This window comes from Neofelis nebulosa, chromosome 1 (genome assembly GCF_028018385.1).
Source record: "Neofelis nebulosa isolate mNeoNeb1 chromosome 1, mNeoNeb1.pri, whole genome shotgun sequence".
Taxonomy (NCBI): Eukaryota; Metazoa; Chordata; class Mammalia; order Carnivora; family Felidae; genus Neofelis; species Neofelis nebulosa.
The window spans coordinates 129,194,022-129,217,895 of record NC_080782.1 but is presented as its reverse complement, the minus strand read 5'-3'; the positions used below and the strand labels follow the sequence as shown (position 1 = coordinate 129,217,895).

Below are 23,874 nucleotides of genomic sequence, written 5' to 3'. Positions count from 1 at the left end.
GGGTATGGAACCTGCTTAAGATTCTCTCTTTGCCACTCCCCTGCTCATGGTCTCTCTCTCTTAAAATAATAATAAACATTTTTTAAACAATAAAAAATAGGCAAATATTTTTAAAACTGTAATATCCAATGTTAGATTGAGAGTGGGAATTTATATCCAATGCTGCTTGGGAGTACTTGAGTATAAATCAGTAAAACCTTTCTGGGGGAAAATATAGAACAATATATCAAAACTTTTGAAAAATGGGGCGCTTGGGTGGCTCAGTCGGTTAAGCAGCCGATCTCAGCTCGGGTCATGATCTCATGTTTCGTGGTTTCGAGCCCTACATCAGGCTCTGTGCTGACAGCTCAGAGCCTGGAGCCTGCTTTGGATTCTGTATCTCCTTCTCTCTCTGTCCCCCCCCTCCCCATTCATGCTCTGTCTCTGACTGAGTCTCTCCCTCAAAAATAAACATTAAAAAAAAATCTTTTTTTTTAATTCTGAAGAAGTGTAAACCCTGTGGCCTGCTAATCATAATTCTAGGAATTTATCCTAAAAAAATAATAAAATAAGTTCATGGGGCGCCTGGGTGGCTCAGTTGGTTAAGCAGCCGACTTCGGCTCAGGTCATGATCTCACGGTCCATGGGTTCGAGCCCCGCGTCGGGCTCTGTGCTGACAGCTCAGAGCCTGGAGCCTGTTTCAGATTCTGTGTCTCCCTCTCTCTGACCCTCCCCCGTTCATGCTCTGTCTCTCTCTGTCGCAAAAATAAATAAATGTTAAAAAAAATTTTTTTTAATAAATAAATAAAAAAATAAAATAAAATAAGTTCAAAAAGACATATTTAAAAGATGTTCACTAGGCTGCCTGGGTGGCTTAGTCACGTGAGCATCTGACTGTTGATTTTGGCTCAAATTATGACCTCATGGTTTCAGGGGAATCCAGCCCCACACTGGGCTCTGTGCTGATGGTGGGAAGCCCGCTTGGGTTTCTCTCTCTCCCTCTCTCTGCCTCTCCCCTGCTCATACTTTCTTGCTCTCAAAATAATAAATATTTCAAAATTAATTAATTAATTAATTCAATAAAAGACATTCACTAAAGCATCTTTACCAATAGTGACAGAGAAAACCTGAAAACAAATGTTCAAAATTGTAGGATCAGTTAAACAAACTATATTATAGTCATACAGTGGAATACCATGTAACCATTGAAAATTATGATATAGTTCCATATTTACTGAGATGGTTACATAACAAACAGGTCACACAACACTGTGTGAAGTATGACATCTTTTAAAAAGCATAAATTTCTATGCACGTATTTGGTTGACAAAAGCCTAGAAGTATATAAATCGAAATATCAACAGTAATTTTTCCAGATTTTGGGAAAACCTTAACTTCTTTTTGTTTATCATGTATTTTCTACTTTTTCTATAATCATTATGTATTCTTTGTAGAATTAAAACTATGATATATAAAATAAATTCAATTCAAAATGTAGTAAATAAATCTGATTCTTATGAAATTCTAGTTCTCTCCAGATACCAATGAAATCATTTTTTCCTTTAAGAATAGTCTTTAGATGTTACATATCATACGGTTAGTAAGTTTACCTAAATAGCAAAAGCAACAATTAATATTAACATTTGTTGATAGTTTATCAAAGGCCCTGTGCTCAGAACATTTTCACCATTACCTCATTTAATTCTCCAGCCCCAGAAAATGAAGACTGTTAAAGCTGTTTTATAGCCCAGTAAACTGGGGCACAGAGATTAAGTGACTTTCCCAAGGTTACAGAGCTAATTAGTGACACAGCTGAGTTTTAGTCTATGTGATTCCAGAGCCCCTTCTGATGAACACTACACCATATTTGCTTTGAAATTTAGGTAACCACTTTTTTTAAAGGGCTATACATCAGAAATAAGATACCTCACTTGACCTGGGAAAGGAAATTGGCTGGATAGAAAAAATAAACAGAAGCAGATTTAACTTTCCACAGTAAATTCTCTAACTTTTTGAATTTTGTACTGAGTATATTGGCATATTTATTACCGAGTTTAAAACAAAATTTAAATTTTAAAATAATTAGAAAGTGCAATACAGTATAATGTTTTTGTTTTCTTCAAATTCAGGGTGAATTTATAAAATTAAAACTGCAGCTGCCAATGCCTTGTAGATATCTTACGATACCAGTGTACAAGGAACAGATCCCTAACTTGGGTAGACTGGCTGTTAAAAGGTGGTGATAAACACTGCAAGTCCTTTGAATTTTTCCAGTTTATCCCTAATTATCATTAAAATTGGGATAAACTAAAAATAATGGACAGGATTATCCTAGGGAGCTTTCAGTTTTATAGTCTATGAATTTTAATTTCTCTGGACTAAAGACATAAAGACAGAGGAATATAATAACTGTTAACAGTTAACATTACGAATCCTTTTGGAATTTCATTAAAGTAATATCCTAAAACTGTATTATAATTTATGCAAATTTCCCCAAAATATGTCCTTAATTCTTAACCTACATGAACTATATCTGCCAACAATCCATTTAGCTTTGGGTATTTTTTTCTTGCATTTTTGGGGTGTTGAACTTGAGGAAGGACCACCCCAGCAAAAATGGGACTCTTGGAAAAGATATTCTGTAAATGAGGTGTCAAATTGCCTGGAAAGAAAAAAAAATATGAATATAAGAAAACAAGGAAATTAATCTAAAATCAAAATAAATTGCTATGTGACTTGCATTAAATTACTAAAAAGGGAGAATAACAATTATGTTAATTTTTTAAGGTTGAAGAAGGCACTATCTGAATACAGCATAAAAGTTCATAAGTTTCCCCAGTAATCTGTTGATAGCAGGTAAGCAGTAGAAAATTTAAAACCACCAGGTTCGTTTTCATTTCCCAAATTATAAGACATAATATATGATGCTATCAAGAAAAGCGCAAACTTTTACATATTTCCATATGGGCATCTAAATAGCTTAACTAACAAGTGTTCGTCAGCAAAGCCTTACTCAAAACAGCTAAAATATCTAAATTATTTAGAAATAGCAATATTGCAAAGAAGAAACAAGGCTATGGAGTAGTAGTAGAATGGAAAGAACTATAAACAGCAGTGGAGAAAGCTAAGTTCTAGCGCCAGTTTTGCTATAACTAGGGCTGTGACCTTGGGCAAATCTCTTTCCTTTCTATGCTTCAGTTTCCTTATCTATAAAAGGACAAAAGTAATCCTATCATCTCTAGGGTTTTTTTCTAACATTAATCTAATAACGAGAACTTTAAAGATGACCCAAAAAAGTATGATGCTCTAAGACTCTGAACTAAATCTTTAATTAATATTTATCCAGATTTCATGATTTTTATGGTTGCTCACAGTATCTTCTTCATGATCTGTAATTACATGTTTATGTATAGCCTCTCTACCACAAAAGGGGCTCCTCGAACTCCTCATTCAGAAATACATAAAAAAACAAATCATTGAAACTCCATGAGCAAGGCTAACCATCAAAATGTTTGGATAGTCAAGGCAGATCATCATAATTCAGCTCTCATCAAGTGTATTTTTAATTCTTTTTTTAATTTAATGTTTATTTATTTTTGAGAGAGAGGCAGAGACAGAGTGCGAGCAGGGGAAGGACAGAGAGAGAGAAAGACACAGAATCTGAAGCAGGCTCCAAGTTCTGAGCCATCAGGCACAGAGCCCACCACAGGGCTCGAACTCACAAATTGTGAGATCATGACCTGAGCTGAAGTCGGATGTTTAACCAACTGAGCCACCCAGGCACCCCTCAGCAAATGTATTTTTGAATAAGTTATTTAGGTACCTGGTTATTTATTGTGGCTAAAAAAAAAAAAAAAAAAAAAAAAAATTCTCAGTAACTTTCTATCTCCAACTACTTTAAAAGACATCTATCTAAATTGGGGCACCTGGGTGGCTTGGTCAGTTAAGCGTCCGACTTCGGCTCAGGTCATGATCTCACGGTCCGTGAGTTCGAGCCCCACGTCGGGCTCTGGGCTGACAGCTCAGAGCCTGGAGCCTGTTTCGGATTCTGTGTCTCCCTCTCTCTCTGCCCCTCCTCTGTTCATGCTCTGTCTCTCTCTGTCTCAAAAATAAATAAACGTTAAAAAAAAAAAAGACATCTAAATCAACTCTATTATTTAAAAGTCCTCTTTCAGAGATGCAAATATTTATAGAAGCCAAAACTTTAGAACAACTTTCAGACAATTTGAAGCTTCCTACTGTACTATTTTTCTTACTATCAATCATTAGCAAATGTCTTAGCTACTTACATCCTAGCAAAGAAAACATTATTTACAAAAACAGAGAATTTTCTACTTTCTTTATCAGCCCAAGGCATCCACTTGCTGCCATCTACCAAAACAATATGCTTCCCTGTTCTTATAAAGAAAAAACTGAATGTGAATATCAAGCAGATGTGATCTGGCAATATCTATTTCAGGCATTTAACAGTATATTTCAGTAGTACCTACCTACTTTTAAAACAATTTTATGAAGTAAATCCAAATCAGAGCTGCTAGGAAGATAGGGATTTCCAGTGGCCATCTCAATGATCATACAACCTAAAGCCCAGATATCTACAGGTCTGAAACAACAAGAATAAATTGCTTTTTCATGGAGAAATACATACCTTTTCTAAAAAAATTTTTAAATAAAGTTGCAGCCAAAGAAAAAAGAATAGTTAAGTGGTATCACTTATAAATTTTCACCTTAGTATCATAACCCAACTTTAGGATATATATAAACATCACATTTTATTAATAATATTAAATAGCTTATATTTAAATCACATGAGAAGCCATGTAGTAGTCCAGATGAAAAGTAACTATAATTCTAAAATTGTTTCAAATACTTATATAAGGACATTATGATAAATGGTTTATTAATTAGAATAATTGAATACCAAAATCATCTTGTTTTTTAAGGAATATAAAAAATCTTAAATATTTTACCATTTACATTTACTTATCTTAAGGTGTTGTGAGTCATTCATAATTCCAACATTTTCCCAATTAATCAGTTTTTCTTTTAAGTTTACTTATTTATTTTGAGCAAGTGAGTGCAAGCAGGGGGAGGGGGCAGAGACAGAGAGAGAATCCCAAGCAGGGGCTAGGGGCTCCATCCCACAAACTGTCATGACCTGAGCTAAGATCAAGAGTTGGACATTTAACCAACTGAGCCACCCAGGCGCCCCCGACATAACCAGTTTTTAAAAGATAGTTTATATTACTAAGACTTTTAAACAGATAAAAAGCAGCCCTATCTCACATTCAGAAGAAATGTAAACACTACATTGAGGAGGTACTTGGGTGGCTCAGTTGGCTAAGTGTCCTACTTCAGCTCAGGTCATGATCTCGTGGTCTGTGAGTTCGAGCCCTGCATCGGGCTCTGTGCTGACAGCTCAGAGCCTGGAGCCTGCTTTGGATTCTGTGTCTCCCTCTCTTGCTCTGCCCCTCCTCCACTCATGCTCTGTCTCTCTCTTTCTGTCTCAAAACTAAAAAAAAATAATAATAAAAATTTAAAAAAAAACGCTACAGTAAGATATATCTTTCTCTAACCCAATTGATAAAAATTATAAGATTCAGTAACTGCTGTATTGGTGAAGCTATGGAAAATGAATACTCCCATGTACTGTTTTGGGAGTGTAAACTATACTTATTTGAAGGGAAAATTGGCAAAAGTTATCAAAATAAAAAATGTACATACTTTTGGGGCACCTGGGTGGCTCAGCTGGTTAAGCAACTCACTCTCAATTTTGGCTCAGGTGTTGATTGCATGGTTGTGAGATCAAGCCCTGCATTGAGCTCTGCACTGGGCGTGGAGTCTACTTGAGATTCTCATTCTCCTTCTACCCGCCCCCCCCCCCAACTCCTGCTCATTCTCTCTCTCTCTCCCCTTCTCAAAAAAAGAAAAAAAAAAATGTACATACTTTTGACCAACTTTATTCCTAGGAATTTATCCAAAGATCTGCCCACCCTTGAACACAAAGATAAATGATAAAAGATAAATAATAAGCACTATTTGTGGTAGAAAAAAAAAAATGGAAACAACCTAAACATCCATCAACAGAAGAAAGGCTATGTAAAATTTTGTACAATACACAACAAAATATTATTCACCTGTTTAAAAAGATAAGGTATGTGGGGGCGCCTGGGTGGCGCAGTCGGTTAAGCGTCCGACTTCAGCCAGGTCACGATCTCGCGGTCCGTGAGTTCGAGCCCCGCGTCAGGCTCTGGGCTGATGGCTCGGAGCCTGGAGCCTGTTTCCAATTCTGTGTCTCCCTCTCTCTCTGCCCCTCCCCCGTTCATGCTCTGTCTCTCTCTGTCCCAAAAATAAATAAAAAACGTTGAAAAAAAAATTTAAAAAAAAAAAAAAAAAAAAAAGATAAGGTATGTGATAATATAAAGTGATTCTGGGGTGCCTGGGTGGCTCAGTCAGTTAAGCATCCGACTATATATTTCAGCTTAGGTCATGATCTCACAACTCATGGAATCAACCCCTGAGCCACTGCTTGGGATTCTCTCTCCTCTCTCTGCCCTTCCCCCTGCTCATATGCTTGCTCGCTCGCTCTCTCTCAAAATGAATATTTTAAAAAAATTTTAATAAAAATTAAACAAAAATAAAGTGATCTCCAGGAGGGGCCCCCGAGTGGCTCAGGGGAAAGAGCATGCAACTCTTCATCTCAGGGTCATGACTTCAAGCCCCATGCTGGGTGAACAGATTACTTAAATAAATAAATATTTTAAAAAAAATTTTTAAGTGATCTCCAAGATAAACTCTCAAGTGAAAAAAGCAAAATTCAGTAAAGAAATCCTGGAAGATCTATATAAATGGAGAAATATTGTATATTCATGAATAGGAAGACTCAATATTGTCAAAATGTCAGTTCTTCCCAACTTGATCTATAGATTCGGTACAATCCCAGTCAAAATCCATTTTGGATACCAACAAACTGATTCTAAAGTTTATATTGTTGGGATACTTGGGTGGCTCAGTCAGCTGAGCCTCCAACTTCAGCTCAGGTCATTATCTCGTGGTTCGTGAGTTCGAGCCTCATGTTAGGCTCTGTGCTGACAGCTCAGAGACTGAAGCCTGCTTTGGATTCTATGTCTCCCTCTCTCTCTGCCCCTCTGCCACTCACGCATGCGTGTTCTCTGTCTCTCTCTCTCTTTCTCAAAAATAAATAAATATTTAAAAAATTTAAGTAATATTTAAATTTATATTGTTTATACATAGTTTAAAAAGAGACACCATGCTCAAAATTGAGTCACTTGTGCTAAGCCCACATCACCAAACTGAAGCTTAATACTTAACTTAATTTGCTTCAACTTATCCCAGAAATGGGATATTAAACTAGTCAGTCTGGAATTACCTGATCAGCACTCCCGAGAGTTGCCTGAGTTTCTGCCAGACAGAACCCTGCCATTCTCTAAAGGAAGGTGAAAAATAATCTGTTCTTTACTAGTAACTTCCTTGCCTTGCCCTCTTTTGCCTATGTAAGTCTTTCTATTTTGTACAGCCCTTTGGTGTGCCTTTCCATCTGCTAGATGGAATGCTGCCTGATTCACAAATTGTTGAACAGAGCCATTGAGATTTTTTTAATGTTTTTTTAAATTTATTCTTGAGAGAGAGAGAGAGAGAGACAGAGCATGAGCGAGGGAGGGGCACAGAGAGAGCAGGACCCAGAATCCAAAGCAGGCTCCAGGCTCTGAGCTATCAGCACAGAGCCTGACGCAGGGCTTGAACTCACAAGCGGTGATATCATGACTTGAGCCAAAGTCAGATGCTCAACCGACTGAGCCACGCAGGCACTCCGAGCCATTAAGATCTTTAACTTTTACTCAGCTGAATTTTGGTTTTTAACAATATGGTAAGGCAATAGACCAGAAGAGCCAACACAGTGTTGAAGAAGAACAAAGTCAGAGGAAAGATACCCCTTAACTTCAAGACATATTATAAAGCTACAATAATCAAAACACTGGTATTGGTGAAAGAATAAACAGATGAATAGAACAGAATAGAGTCCAGAACTAGACTCACAAGAATAACTAAACTTTAACAGAGGAGAAAAGACGATTTAAACTGACAAAGGAGAAAGGACAATCCAGTAGAGAAAGGAAAATCTTCAACAAATGATACTAGAACAACTAGACATCCGTATATGGGGGGGGGAAAAAGAAGCTAGACACAGATCTTAACATTTTCACAAAATTAACTCAGAATGGATCACAGATATAAAAATTATATACAAAACTATAAAACTTCTAGACAATAATATAGGAAAAAATCTAGATGATCTTGGGTTAGGTGATGAGTGTTTTTTTTTAAGATTTTTTAAATGTTTTTTATTATTTTTGAGAAAGAGAGATATAGCATGACCGGGGGGGAGGGGGAGGGGGGCAAAGAGAGAGGGAGACACAGAATCCAAAGCAGTCTCCAGTCTCCAAGCTGTCAGCACAGAGCCCAATGTGGAACTTGAACTCAGGACTGTGAGATCGTGACCTGATCTGAAGTCAGACGCTTAACCAACTGAGCCACCCAAGGTGCCCCTGAACTGTATAATTTAAGTGGGTGAATTTTATGGTATGTGATTCATATCTCAAAAAAATTGTTGTAACAAAAGTGTAGATTAAACTAAGTAGATGCACTTATGGAAGTAGATAAAACTATAAAGAAATATGAGGAACTGAATATAATAAAAATCAACAGGATGGTTACTTTTGGGATAAGGGAGAGTGATAAAATTGGAACAGGGAACATGGAGGGCCTTCAGGGGGGCAGAAAAATTCTATTTTTTTATTCAAGTGTAATTAATATATATTAGTTTCAAGTGTATAATGTGATTCAACAATCCTATACACTATACACTACTCACTGCTCATCATAAGTGTTTCTTAATCCCCTTCACCTATTTTAACCAACCCTTAACTCCCAAATTCTATTTTTTGATCTGTTGCTAAGACTGTACATTTGTTGTGCTGGATTTTTTGTATCTCTGTGTTGTTTCACAATAAAACGATTTTTTTTTTAAAGATGCACTAGTAAATTTATTTCAGACATAACGTGAAGTCCCATAGAAGCCAAATTTACCATGTACAAGTCACCAATTTTGGCTCTGTGGAATACAAGAGATTATACCTGTTTTCAAGGAAATTATCTTTCAGCAGGAAGCATTTTTTTTTAATTTTTTTAAACGTTTATTTATTTTTGAGACAGAGAGAGACAGAGCATGAACGGGGGAGGGGCAGAGAGAGAGGGAGGCACAAAATCCGAACCAGGCTCCAGGTTCTGAGCTATCAGCCCCGAGCCCGACGTGGGGCTCGAACTCACGGACCTCGAGATCGTGACCTGAGTCGAAGTCGGACGCTTAACCAACTGAGCCACCCAGGCGCCCCAGGAAGCATTTTTTTTTTTAAAAAAGCTAGAACTAGATCATATTAGTATTAACTGGCACAAAATTTACACACAATGAACAAGAAGATTTAGAAGGGGATATGATTTGGGGGCAAGGGTTAGGAATAGCAGGTGCATGAGAAAAGGAATTTAAGATATCATGAAGAGAGGGTAAAACTGGGACACAAATCTTATGGGGCTACACTTATTGAGTATTTATTATATTTTAATCTTTTTCATTCATTTAGTCATTTGATTCTCACCACAAACCTATGAAGCTTGTCCTATTATTATTTCCATTATACAGATAAAGTAACTGAGGCACAGAGATGGTGTACGTAGGGATCAGTGGGAAGTATAGTTGAAAAGGTACTTAGGGGTGCCTGGGTGGCTCAGTCAGGTTAAGTGTCCGACTTCGGCTCTTGTCATGATATCACAGTTTGTGAGTATGAGCCCCACGTCAGGCTCTGTGCTGACAGCTCAGAGCCTAGAGCCTGCTTCAGATTCTGTGTCTTCCTCTCTCTCTGCCCTTCCGCAGCTGTGCTCTGTCTCTCTCTCTCTCTCAAAAATAAATAAACATTAAAACAAAATTTTTTTAAAGAAAAGGTACTCAGGAATGACCTTGGGCCAGTTAGTTTACCTGTGCTTTATATCCTTTTATTTTAAATGGGGATGATGAGGAGGATGGGCAAAATGGGTGAAGGGTAGTAGGAGATACAGACTTCCAGTTACAAAATGATTAAGTCACAGGAATAAAAGGCACAGCATAAGGAATATAGTCAATAGATATTATGATAGTATTTTAAGGTGACAAATGGTAGTTACATTTGTACTGAGCATAGCATAATGTAAACAGATACTGAATTGTTGTATTGTACACCTCAAACTAATGTAGTATTGTGTGTCAACTATTTTCTTTCTTTTTTTTTTTTTTTAAGATTTTATTTTAAGTAATGTCTACACCCAACACGGGACTTGAACTCACAACCCTGGGATCAAAAGTCACATGGTCCACAGGCTGAGCTAGCCAGATACCCTTCAACTATAGTCAAATAAAAAATATTTTAAATAAAATACCCATATTGTCATTTATAAAAATTTTAAAAAATAAAATAAAACAAAATGGGGATGATAACAGCAGCACCTTATCACAGAGTCATTGAGGAAATAAAATTGTTTAATGCATGTAAAGCATTTAGAACAGTTCCTGGCCACGAAGTAAATACTCATTAAAGTTAGATATTATTGGGGCGCCTGGGTGGCGCAGTCGGTTAAGCGTCCGACTTCAGCCAGGTCACGATCTCGCGGTCCGTGAGTTCGAGCCCCGCGTCAGGCTCTGGGCTGATGGCTCGGAGCCTGGAGCCTGTTTCCGATTCTGTGTCTCCCTCTCTCTCTCTGCCCCTCCCCCGTTCATGTTCTGTCTCTCTCTGTCCCAAAAATAAATAAAAAACGTTGAAAAAAAATTAAAAAAAAAAATAAAGTTAGATATTATTGTAAAAACAGAATAATGATTTCTAGAAAAGGTGTTTGAGAATTATCCATGCCCCCCACCCCACCGCCAGTTCTTGTATTAAGTTGGACTACTTGGTCCCTTTATGCACATCAAGATTTGTTATTTATATATTAGATTGCCATTTCATGTACTGCTTCTACTGTTTCACAAAAGACTGAGATAATGCTACTTTCTAAAGTATCTAGAACAGCACAATCTAAAAATTGTTTGCCAGACTTTGTAAACAGGGTGCCATATTCTGGAAAATAGGAAACTTGGCAGTTCCTATGGTAATGCCAGCAGAGCAAGGTAAATGATTTTGAAATCTTTGCAGAATGTAGAGGTTAAAGAGAAACAGACGTCACTCTGCCATGGTGGGGGCACAGCTTAAAGCAAGCACGGATACAACCTGAGGGATGTCAGCACAGGTCACCTGGGGTTGGGGCCACTCAGCAGCAGAGGGCAAGAGTGGTAACACCATTATCTAGCAGGGCAGGTGCCTACAGGGTCTGTCTGTTCTTTTTAGAGGCATCCCTTTCTTATTTCCAACCCAGAAGCAGAAAGCAGAGGGTGTCAATAGTAGCGGTGACAGACACACAAAGGGAAAAAAAGAGATGGCCAGGAAAGGCCAGACAGGATCCCAAAATATACGTACTTTCCATAAGAGGTATCTTTTAATACTAATTCTGGAGCTCTATACCAGCGTGTGGCCACATAGTCCGTATAAATGTCCCCAGGAGCTGCTAGAGTTCGTGCAAAACCAAAATCACAGAGCTTAGTAATTCCTGACTGGGATACTAAAATATTCTCAGGTTTTATATCTCGATGAATGATCTAAAAAACAAACAGAAGATGCAATACATTAAAATGAGAATTCATTATCTAGAGGATCACTCAAAAATTATACAGAGATAATCTAGCTAATTAAGACAGTAAAGCTATTTTCTTACCGCAGGCAAAGGATTAACTGCACAATGCAAAAGCTAAATAAGTACATATTTTAAATTCTTGTCATCTCAAAATGAAATGAAGCCAAGAAAACAGATATAATACTAAAAAGGAAAATCACATTCTTAAAAAGAAAGGTAATCAAAAGAACATAATGAAAAACAGGTTAACTTTCCTTTAACACTGTGCCATTCTAGATACAACTGCCCCTTCTCTCATTCCTTCACAGCTAAACCTCTTGAAGACATTATCTTTACTAAGTCTTTTTTTTTCTCATCACTCATTTATTCCTTAAAGTAATATAACCTTAAAGTATATAAAGTAATATAAAGTAATATAACCTTAAAGTAATAATATAATATTCCTTAAAGTAATAATTCCTTATATAAGGAATATAAAATATTCCTTAATGTCATTTGTTCCCACATTCTATCAGACTGCCCCAATATGTATCTTACTTGACATATTAGAGTAAAAATGTTGCCAACTAATCCTCCCTTCCTGATTTCTGGGACCTAAAATTCTCCCAGTCCCTTCCATTTCGGTGGCAGTTCCTCTTTCTCTATTTGTCTCTTAAATGTAGGATTCTGGTCTCAGGCTTTCTTTTCTCACACATCCTGTTCCCTGGGCAATGACATCTACTCATTGGTTTTTTTACCACTTTCGTCACCTATCATGGAGACACCATATTCTCTTGGCTTTCTTCCCACCTCTTGGCTGCTCCATCTCAATCTCATCTACACTTCTAGCTTTAGTAACAATACACTGATAATTTCCAAATTCTATCTCTAACCAAGATATGTCTCCTGATTTCCACAAGGATTGGAAGTCCACAAGAAGTCTGACAAGGCTGACCCACACACAGCTCAAACTTAGCAAATCCAAAACTGAATGCTTCATTTTCTCCCCAAAACCTATGTTTTCAACAGTGCTTTAGTTCCATGGATGGAAAAAACATTGACCCCATATCTCAAGCCAGAAACCAAAATATTTTTCTCCTTCAGCTCCAATATATATTTTTGTCGCTAGTTCAAGTCCCCTCAACTCTCTCACCAAAATTACTACATTGCCAAATGGTCTCCCTGAATTCATTCTGATCCCCTCCAATCCACTGTCACAGTACTATTTTATTTTATTTTATTTTATTTTATTTTATTTTATTTTATTTTACTTTAGAGAGAGAGATCATGAGCAGGGGAGAGGAGCAGAGGGGTAAGGAAGGAGAGAGGGAGAGAGAGAGGGAGATTGAGAGAGAGAGAGGGAGAGAGAATCTCAAGCAGGCTCTATGCTGTGTGGGGCTTGAACCCACAACCCTGGGAACATGACCTGAGCCCAAATCAAGAGTCAGACACTCAACCAACTAAGCCATCCAGCTGCCCTCAGAGTACTATTTTAAAATCACATGTGTGGGCACCAAGCTGGCTCAGTTGGAAGAACATGTGATTCTTGATCTCAGGGTCATGGGTTCGAGCCCCACGCTGGGTGTAGTAATTACTAAAAAAAATAAACTTAAAAAAAATTACATGTGTGATCATGTCACTTCTCTGCTTAACATTCAACAAGGATTTCCCATCCTATAGAACAAATTTGAAACTCCTTAAAATGGCTTATAATGCCTTCTAGAATTTGGCCCTCACTTCCCTAGCCTATACAATATTCGTTTCCTAAGTTTCCAAGGTTTGTCTCATCTCTATGCACTTGCTGATGCTGTTCCAATTGCCAAGAACGCTTTGCCTGGCCACCTATTTCCTTAGGTCATAGCTTATATATTTATATTAGTAATATAAATTTATGTTAGTATTTAAGTAATCTCTACACCCAACCTGGGGCTTGAACTTACAACCCCGAGATTAAGAGTCACAGACTCCACTGACTGAGCCAGCCAAGTGCCCCTATTTAATGGTATTCTTTATTTCAATTTCTGATTGTTGATTGCCAACATGTGTTCTCACATCATTCTGTACTTCCCCCATTACATTATTTGTCATGCTATTTATTAATTGCCTGTTTACTTGTTTGTAACTCCCACTAGACTATAAACGCCATGAGGGCAAGATTTCTGTTATTTAAGCTATATCCCCAGTGACCAGTACAGTGCCTAAAACAAAGGAAGCATTTAAAAATTTTATGAATGAAGCATATTCTCATCACTAACAAAGTATCATAGCACAAGTGAAAATATCTCAGTGACAGAAATCTGGCATCTTTCCTTGTTTATACAACTTACTGCTATAAGTGTTTGGGATTGGCTCTTGTTCTGACTCCGTTTCCCTCCATAAGTGGCCAAAACATTAACTTGGGGTAATGAGACACCTTAAATGTACCATATATAAAACTATATTAATCCTTTTTTTAAGTATGTTTATTAGTGGGGGGGGGAGGGGCAGAGAGAGAGGGAAAGACAGAATCCAAAGCAGGCTCCATGCTCTCGGCGCAAAGCCCCACACGGGGCTCAGTCTCACCAACTGTAAGATCATGACCTGACTGAAATTAAGAGTCAGACGCTTAACTGACTGAGCCACCCAGGCACCCCTATATTAATCCTTTTTTATTTCTACAACTTTTATTGAATGAGTAGTATATGCTAGGCATTATGCCAAGATCTAAGGATACAACATGAGCAAAAGCCGACATGGAAAAGCACATTAAGATACCACTTCACTATTCTGCCCACCAGATATCTATCACTTTCCTCCTCAATCTTTTAAAAATGAGGCAGAAAGATGCACTCAGTTGATACGCTTGTATTTTCATTCTATTCAACAACTAAAACCATGACAACATGTGGAATTTTGTTATCCTTGAGAACCAAGCACACTCTAAATCCCAACTTGTAAAACCTGTGTTTGACTAGATCCTCCTTGGCCTTCTACTATCACACTGTGACCTCTATAAACACAGTATTTCCTTCAACTTGTTTAGGTCTTCTTTAATTTCTCTCAATGTTTAGTAATTTTCAGGTTATAGTTCTTATACATCTTTGGTCAGACTCTCCCTAAGTATTTCGTATTTTTGAAGCTGTTTAATGGCATTTTTTTAAGATTTTATTTTTAAGTAATCTCTACACCCAACCTGGGGCTTGAATTTACAACCCCAAGATCAAGAGTCACAGGCTCCACTGACTGAGCCAGCCAGGTGCCCCTATTTAATGGTATTCTTTATTTCAATTTCTGATTGTTGATTGCCAACATATAGAAATACAATTAATTTTGGTATATAAATCTTATATCCCATAACTGTGATAAATTTACAAATTAGTTCTGTTAATTTTATTGTAGATTCCATAGGGTTTTCTATGTAGATGATCATATCACTTGTAAATAAAGACAATTTTACTTCTCAAAAAAATAAGGCACCATTTCACACCCACTAGAATAGCCACAATTAAAATGACAAAAAACAAGTATTGGGGAGGAAGTATATTGTTGGTGGGGATGTAAAATGATACAGCCACTTTGGAAAACAGTATGGCAGTTTCTTTCTTTCTTTCTTTTTTTTTTTTTTTTGAGTTTCTTTAAAAAGTTAAAACATAAAACCTATGACACATGTGGTATTTTTTTACGTAAGCTCTACACCCAACATGGGACTTGAACTCATTACCCCCAAGAGCAAGAGTCACATGCTCTACTTTTGGAGCCAGCCAGTCACTTCTACCCATATAATATTCTTAACTTGACTTATTTTACTTCTTTCTCCCTAGTTCCTGGTAGTTTGGTAAACCAACAGTCCCCCAAATCATGGGGAAAACCAGAAGCCTAGCAGCTCCCAGAGAAAGAAGGACAGTGTCTTATCTCCTCCAAAGCCCCTTTCCCAGGTAGCTGTCATTATTTGATCTGACAAATCACTGAAAAATCCCACTAGAAGCCTTCCATTTATTTGATTGAAAGTAGATCTTGCCCAGTGCAAAAAGCCTTTCTCCTGGGGCCTTGGTCAGAAATAATTAGCACACCATAATTAGAACACTATCAAGAAAGCAAAAAGACAACACATAGGAGAAAATATTTGCAAATTCCATCTCTGATAAGCACCTAGTATCCAAAATATATAAAATGCAACTCAACAATAAAAAGACAAATAAGCTAGTAAAGCGGGCACCTGGGTGGTCCAATCGGTTGAGTGTCTGATTTTGGCTCCAGTTGTGATCTCATGATTCGTGAGCTCAAACCCCACATTGGGCTCACTGCTGTCAGATGAGCCCACTTCAGATCCTCTGTCCCCCCCGCCCTGTCCCTCCCCTGCTCGTACTCTCTCTCTCAAAAATAAACATTAAAAAAATGTTTAAAAAATAATAAAAATTAGTAAAGGACCCGAATAGACATTTCTTCAAAGAAGATATGCAAATAAGAATTTGCCAGTTCTGAATGTTTCATTTTAATGGAATTTATGCTGTGTGGTTTTTTACATCTCAATTTCTTCATTTAACGTGAAGTTTCAAGGAGCTTTCATGGTGTAGCACGTATCAGTACTTAATTCCTTTTTATGGCTGAATATATTTCACCATATGGATATTCCTGGTTTGTTTATCCATTCATCAGCTTGATACATATTTGAGTTGTTTCCACTTTTTAGGTATTATGAATAATGCTGCTATGAATATTCTTGTGCAAGTTTTTATGTGAACACATGTTTTCCATTCTATTGTGTAGATACCTAGGAGGAGAATTGTTAGGTCACATGGTAGTTCTTTATTTAACCTTTGGAGGAATTGCCAAACTGTTTTCCATACCATCTGCACCATTTTATACCACCACCAGCAGCGTATGAAGGTTCCAATTTCTCTACTTCCTCGCCAAAATTTGTCATTGTCTGCTTTTTAAATTACAGCCAGCCTGGTGGGTGTGAAGTGACTTCTCATTGTAATTTCGATTTGTATTTTCATAATGACTAATGACATTGAGCACATTTCATGTGCTATCAGCCATTTATATAGCTTTGAAAAATGTTAAATTGGGTTATCTTTTTATACTTGAGTTGTATTTTGCATATCCTGGATATTTATCAGATATATGATTTGCAAATATTTTCTCCCTTTCCTGTGAACTTTTTACTTTCTTTTCTTTTTTTTTTTTTTTTAATGTTTATTTACTTTTGAGCATGTGCACATGCAAGGAGGGGACGGGATCTGAAGTGGGCTCTGTGCTGACAGCAGAGAGCTGAATGTGGAGCTTGAACTCATGACCCGTGAGATCATAATCTGAACCCAAGTCAGATGCTTAACTGACTGAGCCACCCACGAGCCCCTGAACTTTTTATTTTCTTGATAGTGTCCTTTGATGCGCCAGGGTTTTAATTTTGATGAAATCCAATTTATTATTTTTTCGATTGCTTTCGCTTTTGATGTCATATGTAAAGAACTATTGCCTAGGGGCGCCTGGCTGGCTCAGAGGGCAGAGCATGCAGCTCTTGGTTCACACATCACATTGGATGGAGAGATTACTTAATAATAAATCTTAAAAAAAAAAAAGTATCGACTAATAAATGGTCACACAGATTTTCACCTACATTTTCTTGTAAGACTTTTGTAGTTTTACCTCTTATACTTAAGTCTTTGATAAATTTTGAGTTAGTTTTTGTACATAGTGTGAACTATCAGACCTAGAATTCAAACAAGGAGTTTGCTTCTCCTTTACTTTGTGGTGGAATGTACCAGAACTACATAAAATTCCATACTGAAGTCTGATTTATCACCTGAAACTAATATTACCCTGTATGCTAAATGGAATTTAAAGAAATTTAAAAAGAATTTTAAAACGTAAAGATTTTTATTTATATATTTTTTCAAGTGTCTATTTATTTATTTTGAGATTGAAAGAGAGACTGACCGGGGGGGGGGGGGGGGGCAGAGACAGAGGGAGGGAGAGAATCTCAAGGAGGCTCTGCTCTGTCAGTGCAGAGCCCAGCATGGGGCTCAAACTCATGAACTGTGAGATTGTGGCTTGAGCCAAAAACAAGACTGAGCCACCCAGGCGCCCCAATGAAACTTTTTTTTTTCAATGTCTATTTTTTTTTAATGTTTTATTAATTTTTGAGACAGAGAGAGACAGAGCATGAGCAGGGGAGGGGCAGAGAGAGAGGGAGACACAGAATCCGAAGCAGGCTCCAGGCTCCGAGCTGTCAGCACAGAGCCCGACGCTGGGCTCAAACCCACAAACCGTGAGATCGCGACCTGAGCGGAAGTCAGACACTTCACCGACTGAGCCACCCAGGCGCCCCATCAGTGTCTATTTTTGGGAGAGAGAACAAGTGGGCGAGGGGAAGGGGGGGGGGGGGGGAACAGAGGATCTAAAGAGGCTCTGAGCTAACAGCAGGGAGCCCAATGTGGGGCTTGAACCCATGAACTGTGAGATCATGAACTGAGCTGAAGTTGGATGCTTAACCGACTGACTGAGCTACCCAGGCACCCGCTCCTCCAAAAAAGATTTTTTTTTTTTTAATTTTTTTTTTCAACGTTTTTTATTTATTTTTGGGACAGAGAGAGACAGAGCATGAACAGGGGAGGGGCAGAGAGAGAGGGAGACACAGAATCGGAAACAGGCTCCAGGCTCCGAGCCATCAGCCCAGAGCCTGACGCGGGGCTCGAACTCACGGACCGCGAGATCGTGACCTGGCTGAAGTCGGACGCTTAACCGACTGCGCCACCCAGGCGCCCCTCCAAAAAAGATTTTTAAAAATCTGATTGATTTATTTATTGTTTTTTTATTAAAAACATTTTTTTAATCTTTATTTTTGAGAGAAAGAGAGAGAGAGTGAGTGGGGGAGAGACAGAGAGAGAGGGAGACACAGAATCTGAAGCAGGCTCCAGGCTCTGGGCTGTCAGCACAGAGCCAGATGCGGGGCTTGAACTCACGAACTGCGAGATCGTGACCTGAGCTGAAGTTGGATGCTTAACCAACTAAGCCACTCAGGTACCCCTGATTTATTTATTTATTTATTTAATGTTTTATTTATTTTTGAGAGAGAGACAGAGTGTGAGCGTAGGAAGGGCAGAGAGAGGGAGACAGAATCCAAAGCAGGCTCCAGGTTCTGAACTGTCAGCACAGAACCTGACACAGGGCTTGAACCATGAACCATGAGATCATGACCTGAGATGAAGTTGGATGCTTAACCAACTGAGCCACCCAGGTACCCCTAAAAATCTGATTATAATACTTCTGTTTATACAGTCGTGTGTGCTTAAATGTTAACACTCCTCTGAAGAGAGAGTTCTAATTTCCCTATCATCTAACAGCCTCAGAAAACCCGATTTTAAGTCACCCAGAACTTCAATTAAATAAACTTTCCAGTTGGATGTTATACAATTAAATGCTAATGTGCATATGAAAAAATAAGCTAGTAGTTTCCAGAAAAAGGCTGAATAGGATGTCTGAGGTAGACCAAAAGACTGGGGATTCCCTTATGCCCTAAAAACCAAATGGAATCCTTGACTGAATCCTGATCTTAATAAATCACTTTAAAAGACATTTAGGAACAATTAGCTACATTTTAATATAAATTTGGTATTAGATGATGTTAAGGAATTATTTTTAATTGTGTAGATGTAATCATGATTCTGAAGTTACACAGGAAAATTTGCTTTTTTAAAGAGATAGATAGTGATGTATTTAGAAATAAAATGTCGGGGCGCCTGGGTGGCGCAGTCGGTTAAGCGTCCGACTTCAGCCAGGTCACGATCTCGCGGTCCGGTCCGTGAGTTCGAGCCCCGCGTCAGGCTCTGGGCTGATGGCTCGGAGCCTGGAGCCTGTTTCTGATTCTGTGTCTCCCTCTGTCTCTGCCCTTCCCCCGTTCATGCTTTGTCTCTCTCTGTCCCAAAAATAAATAAAAAAACGTTGAAAAAAAAAATTTAAAAAAAAAAAAAAAAAGAAATAAAATGTCAGGGTACCAATAATTTAAGATACTTCAGAAAACAAAATAGATGAAGCTCACGTAGCAAAATATTGTTAAAACATATTACATATTAAAATGTTAAAAATAACATTATTCAAATAATAACAATTTCTTATTTGGAAGACTAGGAGTTTAAAATCCAAAGCAGAGTTAAGAAAACTATGCAGGGGCGCCTGAGTGGCTCAGTCGGGTTAAGTGTCTGACTTTGGCTCAGGTCATGATCTCGCAGTTTGTGAGTTCCAGCCCCCCATTAGAGTTGCTGCTGTCAGCCTGTCAGCACAGAGCCCGCTTCAAATCCTCTGTCCCCCTCTCTCTCTCTGCCCCTCCCCAACTTATGCTCTCTCTCTCAAAAAATAAACAAAACAATCCTTAAAAATTAAAAAAAAGAAAAAAACTATGCAAAAGTGGCCTAAATTTAGGAAAGCAGGACTTTGTGGAGTAGGAGGTGGCGTGGGGCTAAGAAAGATTGACAGTGCTTAGGTATTAGTCAAAATTATTTATAATTCATAAAGGTTACTGAAAACCGAATAAAATTTAAGAAGCTCCATATGGGTAGGCGCTAAGTCTTTTACTCAAGGTTCCATCCTCAACTCCCACTACAATCAATGACTGTTACTGGAAGATGCTCAATAAATATTTATTGAATAAATGGATGAGGGGACAAATAACCATGTCTTCCCCATAAGGGCCAAATATTTGCATTTACACTTTGCTTCCAAAATGGTTTCAAAGAAACTTTTTTTTTTCAGGATTCACAAAACTTTATTCATTTAGAATTAACAAGCTGTTCACATATCACTTAATATTGTTTCACAAGCTTGTAGGACATGGATTATCTTTGAGGAATTATTTGATTTGCATGAAGTTTACAACTTTGTGCACAGTATGGTATTTTCCCTGCAAGTAAATAATAAGCAGTCTGAATTATCACATGAATTCTAAAACTTTGAGGGTTTTTTTAAATTATTATAATGAAATACTAGCATGGTGAGATGTAATGTTTACAGTTTTAATCTGTCAGACCCATTTCCTCTAAAATAATTAGCTGAAATTATATGACATCACACTCGCTTCCATTAAAGCCAGACACAGGCAACTCTCATTTGTGTGTTTGATAGTGGGCGACCAGTGGTGCATGTCACCACGAACAGCACATAATCTCACGCTACATTGTTTGGGTATTTTATAGTATATTTTCAAAATTTTTTATTCAAATATAAATTGACACACAGTATTACGTTTGTTTCAGGTATAAGAGGCTTATACTATTAAGCAGATCAAAATTTTAAATTATAAAAACAACCAGAATGAAAAAGATAATTAACTAGTTACTGTAACTGAACAGTAAATTTTTATTTAAGCTGCCTAAAAGCCAATATAGAAAGCATATTTTCTATATTCTATAAAAAGAAAGTAAACGAGTACTTCTGGAGATAAAAAGCCTTTACTGGTACTGAACTATATCTGACTTCATAAATTCTTATTAAAACTAACATGGGGGATGCCTGCGTGGCTCAGTCAGTTGAGCATCCTACTATTGATTTCGGCTCGGATCATGACCTCACAGTTTGTGAGATTGAGCCCCATGTCAGGCTTCTGTGCTGACAGCGCAGAGCCTGCTTGGGATTCTCTCTGTCTCTCCCTGCCCCTGCCCGTGCTCTTTCTCTCTCTCAATATAAATAAACGTTACAAAAAAAAGTAACATGGGGTATCACAGTAGATAATATCTCAGACATTTCAGTTATATAAAAAACCACTCAACTGAAATTTGGAGATACTAGGAAAATAAAGTTTTCCTTTAAGTTTTCCTTTCCTTTTTGTCAACATGAAGATAACCTTATATCAAGGCCAGAATCCAGATATCCAGATAATAAGCATAATAATATTCTAATGAGCCACTTCACTCATGGCTGCCTTAATTCTCAAGGGTTACTAATTTTACAATATTCTGTGAGGTGAGAGACATGCATAATTTTACTTCAGGTCCTAGCTAAGACAAAGAGAATAAAAGAATTTAGGTGCTTCTGTCCAGGCCTTTTTCTCTGCTGCTCCAACAACTCTATGGGTATTCTTCCATACTTGGTACTGAGGACTTTTTCTTTCTGTTCCTTGGAGAATAATCCATCCTTACCTCTTCAACCAAAGTCTCTAAGAGGAAGATTCCCAAATCCCAAAGATACCCAGTTCTGACAACTTCCTAGAAAGACCATGTTAAATAACTGGTCAACCACTATTTTTACTTAGAAATTCTCACTGTCTTTTAAAATATACAATATTTCTAAAAGCAATTCCCTCTTCTAAATAAAACCAGTGACTGTCAATGGTACCAAAATTCTTCTGCTCTCAAATTAAAAACCTTGTAATTATCTTTGATTTCTCATTTTATTCACATCCCTCTCATATCTTAGTCCCCACATCTTATAATTTCTTTTTGTTTTTTGTTTTTTGTTTTGTTTTGTTTTGTTTTTGAGAGAGAGCAAGTACACACAGGGGAGGGGCAGAGAGAAAGGGAGAGAGAGAATCCCAAAAGGAGTCAGTACTGACAGTGCAAAGCCCAACGCAGGCCTTGATCTCACAACCTTTGAGATCATGACCTGAGCTGAAAGTCAAGGGTAGGATGCTAAACCAACCAAGCCACCCAGGTGCTCCTCATTTCTCTTTTGAAGTCTCCATTCTCTCCCTTTGCCATCCCTCCTCTACCTATTCCAAGCCCTTACCATTTCATATCTGGATTATCACAACAGCCTCTCACCTGATCTGCTTCTACCCATACTTATCCTCTACACTTGCCAAAATAAGCTTAGGTTTTATTTTCATCCTGTTACAGCCAGGCTCAAAAACCTTCCATAGTTTCCCAGTATCCCCGGAAAAAGTCCAAACTCTTTGAGGATGAATCTCAGGACTCTGGAAACCTCTCCGCAGGGCACCTGTGCAATCTTATCACCCTTTACCTATCTATGCAAAGCTCACTTATCACCACTCTCTGAGTCCCCTGCTCAGGCCTGCCACTATTCTCACAGTAACACCCCGTCTGAATTTATTTTTTCTTCTATTCCAGTGAAATCCTAGCTACAATTCCAAGTTCGACTTACTTTAGTTTTACTTCCTCTTTGAAGTCCTCTACACAGAGTATAGCACATAGTGGTCTCTCCCTTAATTCAAGAAACATTTTATTTATTTATTTATTTATTTATTTATTTATTTATTTTTAAAATTTTTTTAACGTTTATTTATTTTTGAGACAGAGAGAAACAGAGCATGAACGGGGGAGGGGCAGAGAGAGAGGGAGACAGAATCAGAAGCAGGCTCCAGGCTCTGAGCCCTCAGCCCAGAGCCCGACACGGGGCTCGAACTCACGGACTGTGAAATCGTGACCTGAGTTGAAGTTGGACGCTTAACCAACTGAGCCACCCAGGCGCCCCACAAGAAACATTTTAAATAGATAAGGCACTATAGGTACACAGATAACACAACTATTCCTGACTCCTTACCAGCAGTACTTATTAAGCGCTTAAAGTATGCTTGACACAGTGCTCAATACTTTATACATACTACCTAATGTCAACCTTTACAAAAAATCTGTGATGTACTACTATAGTATCATTTTATTTTTATTTTTTTATTTTTTTTTAAATTTTTTTTTAACGTTTATTCATTTTTGAGAGACACAGAGACAGTGTGTGAATGGGGGAAAGGTAGAGAGAGAGGGAGACACAGAATCCAAAGCAGGATCCAGGCTCCCAGCTGTCAGCACAGAGCCCGATGTGGGGCCCGAACCCACGAACTGTGAGATCATGACCTGAGCCGAAGCCGGACACTCAACCGACAGAGCCACCCAGGCACCCCTACAGTATCATTTTATTGATGAGGAGGATGAGACTCAGAGAGGTTAGATAACTTTCCTGGGACCAGAGAGTAATGGTGCTGCCACCTGTCACTGTGCACTACTGCAGTGAGCTGTGAACTGCACAAGTTGTGTTGTTATCCATAGCAGAAAAACCTAGGATAGTCTGATTCCACAGACTGTGCTCTTAACTATTACATTATACTGCCTTCCCAAGGATCCAGCTGGCAAGGAAATTACAATCTGAATTCTGGTTGCTATCACAACCACATTTTTCTTTTTTTTAATTTTTTTTAACATTTATTTATTTTTGAGA

General features: G+C 38.0%; 1 protein-coding gene across 13 annotated transcripts in view; it reads right to left on the bottom strand.

Annotated features, from left to right (window-relative positions):
• The window catches only part of CDKL3 (cyclin dependent kinase like 3), a 100,074-nt gene that overhangs the window by 68,696 nt on the left and 7,504 nt on the right, over nucleotides 1–23,874 (bottom strand). For all 13 annotated transcript variants that reach the window (XR_009263713.1, XR_009263712.1, XR_009263714.1 and 10 more), the window contains exons 4-6: nucleotides 11,538–11,716; nucleotides 4,470–4,582; nucleotides 2,502–2,641 (exon numbers count right to left, since the gene is read on the bottom strand). Coding sequence is in view for 10 of the 13 variants with exons in the window: in XM_058736253.1 (XP_058592236.1) it covers nucleotides 2,502–2,641; nucleotides 4,470–4,582; nucleotides 11,538–11,716 (432 nt within the window). In the remaining 3 variants the exon portion in view is untranslated. The remainder of the gene's footprint in view (nucleotides 1–2,501; nucleotides 2,642–4,469; nucleotides 4,583–11,537; nucleotides 11,717–23,874) is intronic.